The sequence below is a fragment of the Sinohyriopsis cumingii genome, unplaced genomic scaffold, assembly GCF_028554795.1.
Source record: "Sinohyriopsis cumingii isolate HCF-2022 unplaced genomic scaffold, ASM2855479v2 utg000356l, whole genome shotgun sequence".
In the NCBI taxonomy this organism is placed as follows: Eukaryota; Metazoa; Mollusca; class Bivalvia; order Unionida; family Unionidae; genus Sinohyriopsis; species Sinohyriopsis cumingii.
This window is the reverse complement of record NW_028315891.1, coordinates 72,906-88,583: the sequence shown is the minus strand read 5'-3', so window position 1 is coordinate 88,583 and position 15,678 is coordinate 72,906. Positions and strand designations below refer to the sequence as shown.

The 15,678-nt window shown below is 34.0% G+C and overlaps 1 protein-coding gene across 2 annotated transcripts in view; it reads left to right on the top strand.

Moving 5' to 3' along the window:
• Positions 1 to 15,255, top strand: part of LOC149774277 (protein mono-ADP-ribosyltransferase PARP14-like) — a 116,661-nt gene extending 101,406 nt beyond the window's left edge. For both annotated transcript variants that reach the window (XM_089945509.1, XM_089945510.1), the window contains exons 24-25: positions 2,198 to 2,372; positions 5,033 to 15,255. In XM_089945509.1, the coding sequence (XP_089801635.1) occupies positions 2,198 to 2,372; positions 5,033 to 5,319 (462 nt within the window). In that variant the 3' untranslated portion in view covers positions 5,320 to 15,255. The remainder of the gene's footprint in view (positions 1 to 2,197; positions 2,373 to 5,032) is intronic.
• The last annotated feature ends 423 nt before the right edge of the window (positions 15,256 to 15,678 follow it).

Here is a 15,678-nt window from a genome sequence, read left to right as displayed (position 1 = left end):
TGCAGCCACAGTTGGTTCATGACAGGAATTCCTCAGGAGAAACACCCAACAGAATTGATGGTGTATACAGACACCAGTACATATTGTTGGAGAGTCCACTCCCTGCCAGGCTTCAATACAGTCAGCAACAAGTGGGGACCAGGTGAATGGCCTGTTCACATCAACCTAATAGAGATAAATCTTAGATGCCTTTCAGTTCTGGAAGGACCAGCTTTGTTGGAAGTCAGGCCTGATTATGCCAGAGTGTTTCAGATTGATGTGCAATTCAGACACATTTCTGGCAGACTCATTGTTTTGACTGATCTGTCTAGGTAGGGTCAGGTTATTCTGTCATCCATTATTTTATCATCAGATTTGTGCATTTTGAGGGCATCCAATGAATGACCTTTTGGCAAAAAATTGAAACTATCAGGAAAATTACAGCTAAACTGAATTTTCTCAACAACCAAAGTTGTGTTTCAAACTGGCCTGAACCGTATTCTCCTTCATGACTTGACTCCTATCAGGACATCTTTGTGATAGAAAAAATTCATGCCCTCCACTTTGAAGGCTTATGAAGGAAAGTGTAGTGTTTTCAGGGACTGGTGTAGAGTTAATACCCAAACTAGCCAGCTTTTTTTCTCTTTATCAGTGAGGAGAAAACACTGACACCAATTACCATCAAAGTCTACTATCCCATGATGTCTGACACACTCTGGCACCATTATCAGATGAGATTTTGGTCATTATAAGATCTGTCAGACAATTTGGACTTGAATAGACCAAAGTCCCTCACCTTGATTCCATGTGACCTTTGTCAAAACTGTTTTCTTACAAAAACCAGTTTCCTGTTAGCTTTAGCTTTGGCTTGCAGGGTGAGTGAGTTATGTACCCTTTCATTCAACCCAAACTATCTTCAATTTAGATCAGAGGGTTCAGTTATCATCACTGCACAACCAGGCTTCATTGTTAAGAACCAGTTACATGTACCATCAGTGAGCATTCACAGATTTGTCATATGCTGTATCTCATCTATAGATAAGTTGAAAGTGGTGGCCATGCAAGATCCTGTCCACACCTTCAAGTAATAAATGAAGCCCACAGAGGCAAGCTGTGGCAGCTGCAAAGATTCTTTTTCCAGTGTACCCTGATGTGTCAAAAGATAAAAGTCACCTCATGAGGATTTCAGCTCATAAAATCAGAGTGATCTCTGTGAGCCTCATGTTCCGATGGAATGTTTTGATCAGAAACATCATAGAAACTGCTGAGTCAACCTTTTTCGAATTGTTGTCTTTGCAGAGACAAAACCTGAATCTGGTGGGTCCTGTGACTGCAGACTAGATGACCACCAGACCTAATTAAATAAACACAACTTCTTAGCTTTGCTGAATTTGCTTGTAAATTTTGATGGTAAGATCACATCAGTAATCATCTTCTTAACCTGATAGAGCAGTCACAGATCATGTGACCATTAAGCTCCATTGCTTTCAGCAGGAGATGAGTTATTGTTCACATTGGGGAATCCTGACATTCTTCTCTTGAAGCCCACCCAAGGTGTAGGTATGATGCTCAGCATTCCCTCCACCTTGTACCTATTCTCTAATGCAAATACATCAGTAATATTGTGTAGCATTTACTGATGAAACAATGAAAGATATCAGACATGATGTTAGAACCGAAGCAAGTAGAAAAGTGGCTAAAAGAGGCCGTAATGTTTTACATTAGTTTCAGAACCAGCAGCAACCATAAGTCTCGGTGTGAGAATTCATTACATTTCATATGGCTTGATATGGACCTTGGAATTTGTTGATTTCAGTATGAATGCTGAAAAATAAATACAAAGACCAGATGATGAATGTCTGGCTAGTAATAGTGCTTCTTGAATCGGGTCCCATGCCTCTGAGGAATGAAAATAAGATTAAACTCAGCTGGCCTATGCAGTCCCACAGTTGGAGTCGAATAGAAAATGTGTGACTGCTATTGAAAATACCATTGAAAATAGACTTTATTAGTGAGGACTGTTAAAGACTTGAAAACTGAGCTCTTAGTATTTGTAAAGAAATTCAAATCTTGAATAAATTTGTCAGATTCTTATTTCTAATGTGATCAGTATGATTTATGGTTCAGATCTATAATACTCCCCATTTTCAGGAAAGTCAGGACATATGTGGGAATTTGTGTTTTATGAACACATTTCTTGTTTCTTTTTCTTGCATAGGTGGAAAGAATCCAGAATGTGACTCTTTATACACAGTATATGGCCAAAATGAAGCAGCTTGACATACAGAACAATCATAAGAAGAATGAGCGAATTCTCTGGCATGGTACGGCAGTGGATGCAGTGGACAGTATCAACACCCATGGCTTTAACAGAAGTTACTGTGGAAAAAATGGTATTTCTTCATATATTTTTTTTCAAAGATCAGGAACTATGGTATAGACTGTACTAACAAACTTGGATGAGGATTTAATTATTCTACAGACTCTAATTAGTCCTGGACTGATTTAGAAAACAATTAGCGATATGGACATGCCTTCTTTTAAGGATTTCTGACTATCATATTACTTTAAATAGAAAAATATTTTCTGGATCAAACAATTTTAATCAGACACTGACATTCCTTTACTTATGAAGGATCTAATGTCCATATTTTGGGTTCTTAATAACATAACATTCATTATTTCAAAATGATTTGTCTTGCAGCTCCAAAGTAAATGTTCATTATATAAAACATTTCATAATAGTAAGCTTTATTTAAAGACAAGTACCCATTTTATTGATTTTGGATGAAAAGTTCCTGCCATTTGAAAACCCATCCTTTTCTGCTGTCTGTTGTGTATCTCCTACATAAACCCTCTTCAGTGAATCATGCAAACTTTTAACTATGTTTATATTTCCGATTCATTATGTCCATCCATGAAATTTTTCTTTATTTAAATGTACAGAAAGCTGGGGTGGGGTGGGGTGGGGGGTTGCTAAGAAAGACTGCACAGAAATATTACATATTTTGTGTAAAGATTGGTGTCTTATGTTTTTTGGTCAGATTGTTCTTGCTGCTTTCTCCATCAGTTATGTTGATAGAGTTATTGCTGAATTGTGTATTGTAATATTCTTCCCAGGTTTCTGTTTTTAAAAGTTTTCCATTTCTGTCAAGAAAAACTTATCATTGACTAAATGGCCGGGAATTGAATTCAGTACAAAGTTTTTCACAGGCTTCATTGTCAGCAATCGTTTGCAAGATTTGGCAACATTATTTCCTTTTTTGACTTGTGGAAGAAGATAGTTACTGTAATTAGTTGGGACATGCATCATCTTCAGTCTTTGTGTGGGTGTTCTCCATTATTCTTGTTACTGTATTTTGATTCTTCTTTTCCCTAATTTAAGTAAACCTGAACAGCTTGATCAATATCACCACCCCTTAATATGCTTTCTGATTTATTACAAAATCCTCTTTTAAATGTATTGAAATGAAAGAAACTTCAAGATAACTTACCACTTTGGATGAAAATTTGTAATGGGCAAGTTAACAGAAGGTTTTCACATGTTATGAAAAAATGTAACTATAAGATGCTATAATTTAAAAGTATGTACCAATTAAGAAGCTAGATCCTAATTTCTTGGTCACTTGTATGTATGTTTTGCAAAATAAATATAAACAATGAATAAAAGAGCTTGCTAGAAGATATGCAGGAAATATGTTTTATTTAATGAGACAACACAACAGTACACATGTTTGTGTGTGGGCACTGAATTGTAAAAACCATCCATACTTATTACTGTACCCTTCCAACTATAAGTCAGAATATAATATTGATCACATTGTATGTAATTTATTCATCCCTCCATCTGTCTATTCTCTTTCACAGCTTGTTTTATATGTTAACATTTAATGACATTCTCAATTTGAGTATTAGATGGTACATAATCATGATAAGAAATTCAATTAGACTCACAGTTTAACTTCATTTAAATATTTGATTTCCACACCTTAATTCCTGTTATGATTTTTAATTCCTGTTGAGCTTAGAATGAAGTTCTTCTTTGTGTTAATACAGAATGCCATCTTTTTAGAGATACTCTTTAGGTCATCTTTAAGGCTGAAGGTCAAAAACAAGGTGATGAGGTCAAGGTCATGTATTAAATAGCATTAATAGCTTGGTTTGCATGGCATATTTAATATACTATCAATGGATTCATCCCTGCCTTGACTATAAATCCAGCAAGAATGCAACAAAGTGCTGTCAGTTTGGTAAAATATGCTGAGATCAATGGAACACATTTTATGCTATCATATACATACAGTTGTCAAGGACAATATTTACATGCAATCCACTAATGATTGGGCAACATTTTTTGCACACAGGTCAGATACATTAACTGGAGTACTTTTTATGGGTTACTGTATTTATTATTTTCCAAGTGTCACCAAAAATGGTACAAAAGCCTTGCTGAATCAACATCTGGGCAAAACTTTCAAAGGTCATTTGCCTTCAAATCTGTTGTTATTTCTTTTTCACCCCCATCACCAAGGAGAGATAAACATTAAACCAGGGAACCCTGGTTGAGTCATACCAAAGACTTATAAAAATGTTACTAACAGCTGCCTCACTAGGCACTCAGCGTTAAGAGGTTAGTGTTAAGACTGGTTGGCCTGGTTTCAGAATAATGTGACTGGGTGAGACATCGTGCCATATGTATGCGGCACAATGCTATAAACTGCCACATGGTAGACATCGTAGTGATATGACTGATTTTTTTTTAAAGCTACAGTAAAAATCTGAAGTGCATGCACACACACACACACACACCATGTATTGGGTCACTATCAGCTGATAGGTAATTTAGAGTTAAAAGTGAAAGGTTAAGAGCAAGCTTAGTTCACATGTTAATTAAGTCACACATCCATATTCAGAGATTTTCACAGTGGTGCCAGTCATACATTTGGTCACATGATAATTTAGTCACACTATCATTGTCAAAGACTTTCACAGTGAGGTCAATGATTAAGTTTTAAAATATTTATCACATGTTCTCAAAATATTCACATTTCAGCTGTCGCCATAGGAAATGGAGTGTATTTTGCTGTCCATGCCTCCTACTCTGCCCAAGATACATATTCCCGTCCTGATGGTAACAGGCACAGAAGGATGTATCAGTGTCGTGTCCTTACAGGAGACTTTACACGAGGAGGAGGAGGAATGAGAGTCCCGCCCCAGAAATCATCATTACAAGCTCACATTTTGTATGATTCAGTAGTAGATAATCCTCAGTCTCCATCCATGTTTGTCATCTTTCATGATGCTCAAGCCTACCCTGATTATCTTATAACATTTACATAATTTTACGGATATTTAAATTGGCAGGTTTTAAATTGCTGAAAAATTGTAGGTAATGCCAGTTTAACATAGGAGACCATGGTAATATTTATATTCAGATGGAGTCATCATATGTTTTAAAAACATTATTTTTTTTATAAGTAACATAAAAGGCTAATGAACCATTTTAAAATAGTTGCTGAAATCGACAATCTGACTCATTCCTTTGTGCTGGAATTTATGCAATCATCTGCAGGGTATTAGAATACTTTTCCCACTGGATTCCACTAAAACAATGCTCAGAACAAACAAAAAACTGAATACTGACCCTTCTAATAGGATTTTCTCTAGGTTTCCAGAACTGTGCTGAAATGTGGAGAGATTATTAAAGTCCCTGCAGAATGCTACATTCTCCTTGTTATAACTTTGTGTAATTCCTTAAGTAGCTATCAGCTACAGTAAAGAAGTCCACAGAATTCCACAGCGAGAGGTATGGAAATGCCTCAGCAGATTTCCATAGAGACATTGTGGAAATAACTCCAGTTTTGTAAAGGAAACGGTAGTAATACTTGACCCTAGTTCTGGAGAGTTCCATAAAGTGTTATAGTAAATTCTCCACATAATTTTTTGTGTGATTTTTTGGCAACATTCCATATTATATTCAAAATAATTGTGTCTGATGAGTTTAATAATTATGGCATATCATACAGCATTCAGTTTAAATCTATTACTTAAATTTCAAAAGAATCTAACGACTTAATTCAACATATTAGAAGGATAATTCCCTTTTGACAATATTTAATAGTCTTTAATTACAAACAAAATGGTTGGCAAATTTTTTATGAATATTTTTTAGTATTTTACATATTTTTATATTTGCATTGTATTAGCATGTGACTGATAGAGAAAATAGTTAAGAAAAATTGTTTCACTTAATTTCATTTAAAATATGTTGTCTATATAATTACCCATTAACCATTTTCTCACCTTCTGTACTTCACTGAAGGGGCTTCGAAGTGACTGAGTGGTCTAAAGTGCTTACCTTTTACTGGTCACTTTCAGTTCACCGCTGCTTGGATTCGAGTCTCAGATTTGGCCAGTGTGGGTATGTGAGAAAGTTTGCTAGTAGCTCTTGTGGGTCGGTGGTTTTTACCAATGTTCTTTTGGGTTCTTCCTCCATCTGTTATACTGGCTGCCATGTATAGCCTATCATGTGCTGAGAAATGGCTTTAAACCCAAAACAGCAGCATTATTTAATATTGAAGTACCTAAGTACTACTGATCCTGTAGGCATTAGTTTTTAGCTATAATGGTCATAGACCAGAAGAGTTTTTGGAGTTGTCTTTCTTAGTTGTCCATCCATCCATTAGCACAAGGTTCTTGTCACCACTGCTCCTTAAGTACCTGGAAGATTGCCGTGACACCTTACAGTGGCCAGTTTGAAAATCTTATCACTTCTTCTCCTGAATGAATTCTTATATTAGCATAGTGTTTTCTTTATAAGACTTGTTGTAATTTTTTTCTTTATCCTAAATTAATAAGGTATCTGACATCCAATATGTGGCCATCTTGAAAATATTGTTTTTGCTGCTCCTTTTAAAAGGAAAGTCATCGGATTTTCATCAGATATGGTGTATAATTGGCCCTAAATAAAAATTACTGACCTCAGTATGGTCACCATTGTGGCTATCTGGAAAATACTGTTATCTGTACTAATTCTAAACTGATATATCCACATGGCATTTTGACCAGTAGACCTCTTATGATGCCTACTTGGTTCTTAATAAAACTTATGACTTTAGAAAGAACTTCTTATCAGGATGTATTAAAATGATATAATGTTTCTTTATAAAGGCTGCATTCTCACAATACTACATTAACCTGCTTAGCTGGAATGGTCAACTGTTAAGTTATGTAAAACACATGAATGATATCAGACCTCATGTTTTATATAAGTTCAGTGCTTTGTGTTCCAGGTAATTAAACCGGAAATTTATACTGTAAACAGCCATCAAAGCAAGAAAAATGTCCTTTTATTATAGGATTAAATGATCATGGCTGGGTATTTATTGATGTTTAAACTTTGCCTAATCCCTCACAAAGTAAATAAAGTCCAAGGGACTTTATGTTAACTTTGTGAGTGATTAGGTAAAATTTACACATTGATAAATACCCAACCATGATCATTTAATCCTTATAATTCCAATTTCATCCTTTCTTTCATCAAATCATTGTATTCCATCAACAATGCATTCCAATTTAAGTAATGTGTACTTCCCTTTTATTTGCCACTTCACATCGCCCTATAATGCATAACCTGTACAGAATAACACGAACATAGTGACTACTGTCACAGTTAAATTTATTCAGAAACTTCTTACTTTACATCTTAGGCAATGGCTACCAATGGTTTTGATGCATTTAGTTTATTTACAACATTCTTGTTCAATTTTAGTCAGTCCCATCTGCTATGTCAGATGACGATGACCATACATAATAACAGCTGATACGGATTGAACAAGTGTGCTAGATTAAATTTCCAATCAAACCTTAAATCATATTGGATTTTATCAATGAACAGTATGGACATATGAACAAGATGATGCTCTTACTAAAATAAAGGTAACATTTAAATAAATTGTATACAGGAATAACATTTTATATCATTCTCAACAGCGTTAATACTTAACAAGACCCATTCAGTTAAATAATGTGAAATGAAATGTGACTACTGTCACAGTTAAATTTATTCGGCAACTTCATACTTGACATCTTAGGCAATGGCTACCCATGGTGTCAGCACATTTCTTTTCATATAAAAAAATAACATTATTTTTTAATTATAATATGTCCTATACAGGAATACTATTTTATATCTTTTTCAAAAGCATTAATTTTTAACAAGACCCTTTCATTTATCTAATGTGAAATTAAATATGCAGTTGTTAAATGCAGAAATGCTTGCAAAACCAGCCATATGTTTTGTTTGGTTGCATAGTCGCATGTTGGAGTGCTGGAAGGACTGTGCAATTAGAGTGTTTGATCTTTGTATTGGGAGATTTTATCAGTGGTTGCTGACCTTGATCTGAAGTGAAAGGGGGGTTGGTGTTAGGGTCTGATACAGACAGAGCTCAACCACCATTAGCCATATTTTCCAGAACTGAACTAATGAGTTGTTTTTGTTCAGTGTTACGTCTTTGACTGTAAGTTTTTAGAGACTCCTCACATTTGTGGTCGGTCATAAACAAAATATTTTTAGTTGCAAACCCAGCATCACTCATAGCTTGAATTGCTGTTGCACGGAGTGAGTGACGAGTATAGCGTTGTACTCCTGCATTCTTGCAAATGTCTGGCATGAATGAGGAGAATTGGTTGGTTTGACCGGTTCACAAGTATACCATTTGTCAGCAAATTCAGGAGATCTTAGTGATTCTTTACTGTACTGCGTAAATAAGGCCTTTGCTGCTTTGTCACATTTCTGAAGGATTTTTTTTACAGATTTCACTGGACAAGTGTTTGTGCCAGTTACATGCATTCTTTTGTCTGATGTTTCTTCAGGCTTCTCATCAACACCACCTTGGTGGTTTTTTTTAACTGTTTCATGATTTAGAGTAATGTACTCAATGTCAGATTCATCATTTTCAAATTTTAAGGAAGTTGGGTCAGTTGATGGTGAAATTCTATACATCTGGTCACAAAATGAATAGCCAGCAGATACCATATTCTGAATCGAATGGCGACAGGGTCAAATTTTTGAAGATATGCATTGATATTTCCTAATTCTTCAAGTGAAATTACTTGATAGTATTGGGTTGGCCTTGAAATTCATGATTTTAAATTCAGTTTCAGTTTTGCATTTAACATTGAATTAGCATTTTTGAATTCTTTGTCTTTGACAATGTCAGTATCTTTTCCATTGTCCTTCAATATCTGTTGATAGCTGCATGAACATTTTTGAAGGAATTCTTGTGATATTCTTGTGCCTGATCGGCTGGTATTTTTGTGGCCCTGGATGATAAAAATTTGGGTTGGTTCTCAGTGTAGAACCTTCTTAAGTGGCCACTCAGCTCATCTGGTCTGATTATGTTGAAGTCAAGTTTGTATTTATTAATTTCAATGCACCAAGCTGTAAGTAAATATAAAAATAGTCATGGGAATACAGTTCTTACACTTGACAAGATCATTTTGAAATACATACAAACACATGTCCTGCAATTTGTACATATATTGGATATTTATGGTTGGTATTTATGTAGGTAATATGGTGACATTTAGTAATTTTATCCTTCAACATTTGAAGTCTTTCAGATTTATACAGAAGACTTATTTCTTTAGAAGAAGAATGGCAACACAAAAAGTTATATAATTTTTTTATAATTGAAATTAAGGACAATACATCCAGAATAATTTGAATTAGCAAAATAATCACCTTTATGGATTATTATATACATTATTCAATGGTGTTAAGTCACATTGGTGGAGATACTAGTTTTACAATTTAAAAACTTTATTCAGTTTTTGAATAATGGTCGCATAAATATTTGTTGTTATTTTTGTGTAAGTGGTCATATTCAGACCATGCCACCAAAACCCACACATTTTTTAAATAAGCAAACAAAATTGTAAAAAATTTTTTTTAAACATTTACCATTGAAAACACCAATGCCCCATTCAGTGTTGCATTCAATAGCCCCTGACTATTGATTTATTTCAATAGCTTATAAGTCCTCAGACAGTTTCTTGAATCTTGGTTTATGTCCCTCAGCAGCCTCAAAATTGACTGGCCCAGTTCCCATGCTATTATTGTTGTTGTTTATGTATGGCTAGGGTGATGAAGGTCATGGGGTGCTCTGTGAGGGAATTGATCAATCTCTGTTGTTCTGTTTCATTTTCAGCACTTGTAACATCCATCACAATATCATCAAATCCATTTCCATCTGCTTCAATCACTGCTATTATTTCTTTTAACTCCTTGTCATCTAGTTGTTTAAAAAACTCTGCAGAAAATTGCAGTGAAAAATCACCATAATTGGCCATTTTGCTCAACTATGTAGCAGACGAATGCCAAATTATATAGTAAACTATTCATTTCAATCAAAGAATATTGGAAAAAGTATAAAAAGGGTATAATTTATATTTATTTGCTGAATACAAAATTTAAAAGATGAAATACTTGTTTCACAATGTGTCTGCAATGTTTATTTATATTGCAAACAGTACAAAAACCGAAAGTAGTACCAGAATTGATCAATGTGTAAAAAATTCCAGATCATTATCACATGACCATTTACAGCCAATCGTATTGCAGAAAATCTATCTCATTTATAAAAATTGGAATTATTTGATCATACTGCACCAATAAAATATCTTTTTTTAAAATAATGTAATGTTTTGGTGACATTTGTTTAATTAACCAAGATTCACAGTGAATGCTGCAGCCAGAATTTAAAAGAATCTTACCTAAGTTTTGGAAATTTTTATGTAATAATGTTTGTAAATAATTTACAAATGCTCTATCTTGTCATAAAATAATTAATCAAAATCTGTCAACTGTGGCTATGAAAACTTTGAAAAAGTTCTGGTGGATGTTATAGACAGTCCTAATAAAATATATCCATTTAGCAAACCAGTATCCTATATGAACAAAAAACTAAGGAAAGTTATTTATGTTAAGCTTTAGCTTTTATAAAATAGATTCTGCACAGGTCATGCAAGGCCTGAGAAAACTACAGAAAGAGAATTTGCTAAATGTATATGATGAAGGAAAAGAGTCTGGGAAAACACACTCTATAGAAAGATGTGGTGGGTGCACTAAATCTAAGGACTTCTGGTCAATGTTTTGTCTTATTTTTCTAATGTTCTACTGGTCAAGAAAAGATCATACTTATAGAAGAAACAAAATTCATAAACATTATTGGGGAAATATGTGAATAGACATTGGCAAAAATGTTCTTTTTTACTCTTGAACTCACCAAAGTATCAAATCTGTTAAGGACAGCCATAAAATAGAATGTTTTAATTTAGGCAAGTTAATAAAGAGTTTTGTACACTGTTAATGGTTCAATTCCAAATAAACTGCTATTAGTTGTCAAATTCCTGGGGCATCTATCATTGCTGGCCATTTTAGTGATCTGATCAAGAAACCATTTGTCTAATATTTTGTTTGCAGGAAGGAAAAGTAGTTCTGATTTCAAAAGGAACAAATTTTCTTGATAAAAAAAACTTTAGACCAGCTAGCATTTGACCCCTTATACCAAAACTCTTTGAGAAATCAACATAAACTTGTTTGGCACCATATTTTGAGAACACTTTTAACAGCAACTTGGTACAATACCATGGTTGACAGAGCACTTTTACCTTTACATGGAAATTGGAAGAAGGCTTGTGACAAAAACAAATATGTAGTCTGCTGCAGTTTTTATGGATTTATTATTCCGAATGAACTGTCAAAAGCAGCTGAATAAGATGTATAGTATCTTAAATAGTTGGTCAGAAATTCCTATACCCTTTATTTTTTAATGTTTTCTTCAAATGATATTTTTTATTTCATTAATATGGCTGACCATATAACTATGCTGGTGACAATACTGTCCTTTTGCTATCCTGACCTTACACTCTCACTGACACAATGGAAGAAGAGTTCACTGTTTGGATTGACATTTTCACTTTGAGAAGAATGCAAGACAAATCTGAGCAGGTTTCAGGCACTTGTTGTAGGTAAAAAGATATGTGAAATGAAATCTGAGCACTGCCATTTTAAACTGAGGAAATTTTCAGAATGCTAGGAGTTGCTATTGACTGTGTACTATTGACTGTGTACTACAATTTGATACACACATTAAAACATCTTTGGTGGAAAGCTTCAAGTCAACTACATGTCTTAAAGAGTATTGGACAGAATTTAACAATACTCAACAAATTAATAATTTTAAATACTTTTATCCTTTCTGATTTCAACTCCTGACAATCAGCTTGACATATCTGTAATAACACTACAAAATTTAAAAACGTGCAGTTACATGTATATGATGAATTTGCCAACAGTTCAAAAAATATTCCAACCTTGAATGCATATACACTTCAGTCAATGGCTTTACAGACATTTAAACATTTGAATGGGATTGTTTCTTGGTGTTAGATAATCGGCTGAGTTTTAAATACCATTAATACAATTTTAGATATTCAGATAGTTTTGGTGTCCCACAATTTAGAACTTTAACATATGGCAATAAATCCTTTTAGATATGAAGCTGTCATTCTATGGAACCAGCTACCAAATCATTTTAGAGTAGATTCAAATTTCAGTCCATTCAGATTATTTATTTTATGCAAGAATGGTAAAGACTGTGAATTTAATATTTGCTATAAAAAAAATCCCTCCCCAACTATCTTGTCATGATGGTGATAACTGATATTTGCATCACCTTTTGTCTTTTGTGCAGTCAGTATACTATTAAGTCCCTAGTAATTTTTTATAATTTTGACATATGCTTCCTTTTGCTGTAAATAGACATTTCATTTATATTTGACTGATTCGGTGGCTTAGTATTTAGAGCATCTGCCTCAGAAGCGGGAGGTCATGGGTTTGAACCCCAGCTGAATCATACCAAAGACTTAACAAAAATGATACTAACAGCTGCCTTGCTAGGGGCTCAACATTAAGAGGTTAGTATTATGACTTGTCAGCCTGGTGTCAGGATAATGTGACTGAGTGGGACATCATGCTACATGTCTGCGGCATGATGCCCCAGTGCTAGACATCACTATAAGCTGCCACACTGCAGACATCATAGCGATATGACTGAAAAATTGTTAAAGCTGTGTTAAAAATCCTAATCACACACACACACACTCATTTATTTTTGTTTTATTTATAGCTTTTTGATTGTGTTAAAGCTTTATTTAAATGTTTTGTTTCAGATGCAATGACAGTAAATTTTGTATATTCTTATATACAGTGCTTTGTTTGCTTCTGGTTTGACTTCTAAGCTGTTATTTATCTATTAATACAGTTTTGTTTTATGCTATGTTTGCATGTCTTGCAAACCATGTTTTTTAATGTTTTTATGTTTTTTGTACTGTCTGTAAAATGCTCATTGGGCTTAATTTTTGTTTTGACCATGTTGACTCAAAATTATTCTTATTTTATCTTGACTTCAAGTCTTATTTGACTAAAATGTTTAATTTAGAGAGCAGTTGTGGAAGGCTAACTTGTGTGCTTTAAGTTTTTTTCTCAAACTCTGTTTATGCTAAATCATCGAACTTGATCATTGTATGCACTTTTATTAGTCCCACACACTTACAATAAAAGAGGGTCTGTTACCTACATTTTACAATTTACTGGCTTAGGTAAAGTTTTTGGTATTTAGTTCTTGACCTTGTAGGTTTCTTGCATCCTGTTTGCATACTGTTATACCTGGAATCATGCAAGTTGATTAAGAGATGCATCTTGATGAATATTCTACTCTCATCACAAAGGTAGGTCACTGTGACCTATAGAATAATGATTTACCAACTTTGGGTTCAGTTTTGTTCTTACTAGAATTATTAAAAACTAGGTGATTGTATGCATCTCAAAAAGTATCACACCAATAGAAAAAAGTCACTGACCTTCATTTCACACTTTCTTACCTTATGTCAAAGTCTAGCATGTTGTTCATGACTGCATAGGTGTTTTGGATGCTATGTACATAGGATCATAGCTATAACAATGAACTTGGTGATGGGATACATCTTGATAAGTACTACTAAATCATTGCTGAAGTAGGTCATTATGGCACATAATATATGCATCATTGGCTTGAATTACATTTTGTGTTAGCATTCATTTCTCAGGCACTGTTCATGCTAGACAGAATCATGAAATTGATAAAGATATTCAGCTCTATTAGTACTGTATCCATGCAACAAGAAGGCTCATTGTGGTCTGTATTTCATCTTATACTGGTGTTGGTTAAGTATTTTGTGGTTAGCCCAAGACCATTGCTTTTAGCATGCAATACAAATACTCTCCTTCCTAAGTGGCAAGGAGATGCTTCTTGATCAGAAATTTACCCATATTACAAAATGAGGTATCTGCAGCCTGTATCTCATACTTCAGTGACTTTGTTAACATTTTGTGTTTGAAGTTCATTTATTTAGTCTTTTTATGCTAGAATCATTAAACTTTAAAATTGGATTAGTCTCTTTTGGTACTACACCTTATAACCAAATAATGGCTCTTTCGACCGACGTTTTTATGCATTAATAACATAAGCATTTGTGTTCAGATCATGACAAGACTCTGTGACCTACATTTTTATGCATTAGTAACATAAGTAGTTCTGTTCAGATCATGACAGCTTAGATATTTCCATGCATTATACATCCTACCAATGCAGAAGCCTTTCTCTGAACATTTGATGGTAGCAATACAAATATTTTCATTACTTTGTAAAACTATATTGATGAGATAACTTTGAATATTGTGATAGGTTACCCACAAGAGGTTAACTGTATTGTTCATGTCAGGGAATATGGGAATTAGATGAGCTACTTGATTTCATGCGAGACTGCAGTTGTAGTGGCTAATCAAGGTAATCACAAATGCATGACCTATGCTAATAATAATAGTCACATCAGCTGGCACTTCAGTATTATTCATAACATGCAACCTTTACATGGTAAAATCCAGATTCTGGGGTTGGCAATGATAATAGCTTCTGAAGCAGCTTTTACAAACATTATACATTATTCTTGTTTAAGGAGTACACTGTAAAAACTTTGCAAGAAAATGTTTTATCACATACTGAATAGAGAGAGAGAGAGAGAGAGCAGATAATAGGATTCTTTAGTTTTGAGTATTTTAATGATTGTTTCTTGAAAATGTTTATCTTACAGCTTAACTAGTAATTATCAGCTTCATGGTTACCAAAAAATGTATGAATGCAGTTTCTGAATAAACATACTACATCCATATAATATTCATTTTCCTTACTCTTGTCGAAGAATTAAAGCCTGATCTAAAATTACGACAGTATAGTGTGTGCAGGCTTTGTAGAGGAGTTGTGGTTTATTCACCTTCATTGGACTGTATATAATATTAAAATGACAATACAGTGCAGAGAAGTTTTTTTTTAAAGAATCAATAGCCCTAGCACATCATTTATCATTTGTTTTTTGTTTTTTTGGGGGGGGGCTAAATAGTATATTTGTATCCTTACAGTTTCATAATCCACTTTGAGACCCAAACCAGTACTGTATCACTTTCAGGGTATAGTCAGTAGTATCAGAAGCTGATGTGGACCTTGTTGAATGGTTTTTAAATGTGTTTTATATATGAATACCTCTAGGGATTGCTTGATCAAGTGCAGTACATTTACTTATGATACATTAGATGTTTTA